General features: G+C 45.1%; 1 protein-coding gene across 4 annotated transcripts in view; it reads right to left on the bottom strand.

The window, feature by feature from the left end:
- The window catches only part of CACNA1B (calcium voltage-gated channel subunit alpha1 B), a 644,201-nt gene that overhangs the window by 357,674 nt on the left and 282,295 nt on the right, over positions 1–4,232 (bottom strand). For all 4 annotated transcript variants that reach the window (XM_019510484.1, XM_019510481.1, XM_019510482.1 and 1 more), the window contains one exon: positions 1,372–1,559. In XM_019510484.1, coding sequence (XP_019366029.1) covers positions 1,372–1,559 — 188 coding nt within the window. The remainder of the gene's footprint in view (positions 1–1,371; positions 1,560–4,232) is intronic.

Below are 4,232 nucleotides of genomic sequence, written 5' to 3'. Positions count from 1 at the left end.
ACATTGCTGTGCTGCCATATAAACATGCTTCCTGGGCTGTAAAGGGGGTGGGGATATTCAGCTAATAATGAAATGGCCTAGACCTGGACACAACAAAAGTCTTACTGGCTACTGGCAGCAGCAAGCTCATGTCAACAATGCCTAGCAAATGTAAGTGTCTGACTCTTTCCTTTATATATAAGTTCCGCTGTATAATAGGCAATGAAACGTTCCAGATCCTGTAACTCATGACAGTTGTTGTCACAAAGCTTGAGTAGCTTTAAGTCACAAAGATTTCATCTTTGTCCTTTATAACGCTACTCACAGCATGCAAGAAACTTCTCACTGGTATGCTCCTTGTCATGGCTACTCTTATTTGAATATAAAACACCTTTTGGTGTGTTCATGCAGCAGCTGCAGATAGAACTGCAGACTGTATACCTGAGTTAGCCTTCAACAAGTGGCTCAGGTACTGCGTGGAAAAGTTGCTATAGCAGCACTGAGTTTTGTGGGGGCTGCAAAAGCTGTCCAAATATTTACCCCATTGTCTGGGCTGGGTTTGCAGACCAATATGAGCTCTTTCCTGCTGAAGCTGCTCTACTTCAGACCTTTCATAAAATGTGTCCTGTATAAGATAAATGTATAATGATCCAGAGCAGTGCCCTCAAGCATGCTGCACTGTTCCAATAGGCTAACGCCTAGACCAGAAGCCATGTAGCCATGTCGGTGTGGTGCCAGGGCAGACTAACTGGCATGGTCACTCAGTAGTGCTAGGTAGTGCTAGTTAATCTAGATGTGGCTGCACAAGTTCCAGTTTAGCCATCCACTTAGAACAGGAAGATGGCTTGAAGATCATGTTCCTGAGCATAAGTTTGCCACACAGGCCCAACAGTGGGTTCAAAACAGAGTTTGTAACTACCCTGCAGAAAAGCATATCAGCACACTGCAACATAAGTTGACAGCATTTTGATCCAGCATCATCATGTTGTATTAAGTCACTGACGCACGTTAGTAATGTGAGGTTATTGCCTCAAAAGACCAAAGACCTTCGGACCAGGATTATTTTCAAGTCCTAAAGCAGATTACTAGCATTAAAAAAATGTTCTACAGATACAGTCCTCACAGAGCCACCCAAAAGAAGGTGGCGACAATCTTGAAGAAACTTGGGTGGAGGAAGATCAACATAAAAAAACATCAATCTGCTTTTTTTGTTTTCAGCACAGGCCAGAATTCAGTCCTCTCTTAGGAAGAATGAAACCACTAACAAATTTCTCATTGTCTCTAGTCTTCTACAGCACCCCTGCTTCCCTCCCTTCCCCCTGCAGTGACATAAAAGAATACAAGTCACCCATCATGCAAAGAACTCTTGACAGATAGGACTGTTTCACTCACGTTGTAGAGGATGTCAGTCCAGCCTTCCATGGTGATACACTGGAAGACAGTTAACACGGAAAACAGGATATTGTCAAAGTTGGTGATTCCATAGTTGGGGCCTTGCCAGTACTTCCTGCATGTGCTTCCACTCTCACATTGCCTGGCCGGAAGCTCCTCTCCACAGGGAAAATCTCCCACCTCCTCACCTATGCAAAAGAGGGTGGGCAGAAACAGTTATCAACCAAAGACTTCCAAGCAGGTGGGTGTCACTGAGTTGTTTCTGCACTGGCCCAAGGGCACCAAGTGCCTCATTTTGATTTACATGTATAAAGCTTTTATGTTGCTCCACATTTAACTTCAGATTATATCCACCTGAGGCCCCTTCACACGGCCATGATGGCATGAAGAGGGTTGTAGTCAGCCGTAAATAATAATCAGGTCCTTAGCAACCAAGCCGCAGAGCTTACAACAGTTTTAGTGCAGCGTCTGAGGCCACAACTGATCAATCCATTCTGTAGCACTAATAGCCAGCGTTTCATTCAGAATACTGCAGAGCCCCACGCTGTGCCCTAAGACCACAGCCTGCAGGGCAATGAGTGGCATAAAATGGAAAGGCCATGGAATCAAAACCCATTGGATCTGAGTCACAGACATGTCATAAGAGGGGTAAGTGCTAAACATTTATATTAATACTACCATAGTAGGCCTATTGTATCACAGCTATAGGACTGGTTCGTTGCCAGTGGTTTAGCTTTGGACAGCTTTAATTTCTGCTGTGGCCAGGCATTATACCCCTGTTTGAATAGAGTGTATAATTGAAGCCTGTGACTTCAGCTTACAGACCAGAGCCTCCTGACAGCACTGTGTGCATAGCTCATTTAAGAGCATGCTCACCTGTGGGTTAAAAGGCAGTGGTGCTCAGGGCCCTCAGTAAGCCTTGCACTGGTCCCCAGTTTAGAAAGCTCACTGCAGCAAAAGGGCAATGTTGAACTGCTGCACATGGTATCTGCTGGGGATACATTAAACTGAGCCCTTGAGGAAAGGGATTTAACAGCTGCCCCAAGGGACACTTTGGAGAGAGAAGAGTATACCAGCACACCTTGATCAATGTTACTTCTCTCATCATACAGGGTTTTGTGTCGCCCAACTGGCAGCCTCTGACTGCACAGCACAAGTCGACACCATGGCAGCAGCCGAGACACCCCTGTTCACCCACACCCATTCACACGCACCAAACTTAGAAATGCACTAATCAGTCCTCTCCAGGACTTCCCTCTGCAGCCACTCTCATGACCTGAGTCTCCAGAGTGCCCAAGAACAGCCACTGGGAACAATCCCAGAACATCCCCAGCAGTGAATTTCTGGGTTTAGAGCATGCAAGAGGAAAAGAGTGGGTGGGCGGTGTTAGAGGGACATCTGGACTGGAACTAGGGTGGCCATCATAAAGGGCACTCCGGTTTTCTGCTACTCTGTCCTCTATTGATACGAAACCCGACGCCTTTATGTCCTCTACTTTTCTCTTTAAGAAAATAGAGTCTGGTTTCATATCAGTAGAGGACAGAGGACAACCTGATTGCCCTCTATTATGGCCACCCTAGCTGGAACACATTTTTTCTGCAAGGTAGACATTCCCATAATGGACTGTACGGTTTTGGGGTAATTAGTCTCTTTGATACATCTTTGTATAGTGCCAGGCTCAATATGGCCCCAACCCCTCGATGCCACCACACACATGCAACAAATAATTAACAACAACTGACAGACATGTCCTCAATTATGACTACAGGACAGACCAGCACTTAATTCACTTGTAAAACTATCTTGATAAGAAACACACTAGCTTGCATCCTATGGTCAGTGACTTCCAGTCCCACTGAAGGCAAAACTAAAGGCTTTTACCACTGGTGAAAACCTCAGTGGATGTATCAAAACTCAGGACGAGTGAGGTCTCATTAAACTGCATCTCAGCAAGATCAGAAATAGCCATTTGTTCTCCTGACTGAGCAAAGAGCAACTAAGCATTTGCCAGATGGATAGTCAAACCTCCTCCACCCCAACCAACAACTAAAGTCTCTTTAGGTCCATATTCCTCTTCATTTTCACACTCGTTGCAGATATCCTGTTAATACATTGGTGGTTCGTATTGCAATCAGCAGAGATGTCTTGGAAATCCAAGTAAATAAAGGCACTTTACATGTGCTCCAGGGGTGGAGGGGGCCATGCTTTAATTAGAGTGGCTCTGAGAGCTGCTCTAATTAAAGCACTACCACATTTCCTGTATCAGCATCCCTACACTTTAAAAATGGCAGTGGGGGCACTTGAACTAAAGCTCATTGAATGAGCTCGAGTTCAAGCGTCCCCACGGCCTTTTTTAAGGATGGGGACACCAATACACAAGACGCAGGATGCTGCTGGAGCACAGCAATTGCCACGCTCCAGCATACTTGATTAATGAAGTCTTCTCTGATTTGCTGGAAGTCCAGCTCGTGTATAGGTGCACTAAGTGCATTGGGCTACATTCTCAGTTATACTAAGGCTATGAAGAGACATCATATTTGTCTCAAGAGGATTCATCATCTCCCAGGACAAACTGTGATGTTTCATACATTTATTTCCATTGTCCCTGTACAGACCCCAAAAAGGGTTGCAGGATAAAATTCACTAATGTGACAAAACAAAAAGTATCTGAACAGATGTCCCAGGATTACAACACTGGATCAATGGCAGAAAAGCAGCAGTTTATTCAGCCACTCACTAAACCCTGACTGGAAGGTGAGGTATGTACATACCAATCCTGTGACTTTTCTGTTCCAGGACAAACACAGGCCCAACTGGTGAAGGGACAAATGTCTGTTCATACCCTAAGCTCCGTTTACAGC

The sequence above is a fragment of the Gavialis gangeticus genome, unplaced genomic scaffold (genome assembly GCF_001723915.1).
Source record: "Gavialis gangeticus isolate Ggan-Ray unplaced genomic scaffold, GavGan_comp1, whole genome shotgun sequence".
Lineage (NCBI taxonomy): Eukaryota > Metazoa > Chordata > Crocodylia > Gavialidae > Gavialis > Gavialis gangeticus.
This window is presented reverse-complemented; position numbering and strand designations above follow the sequence as displayed.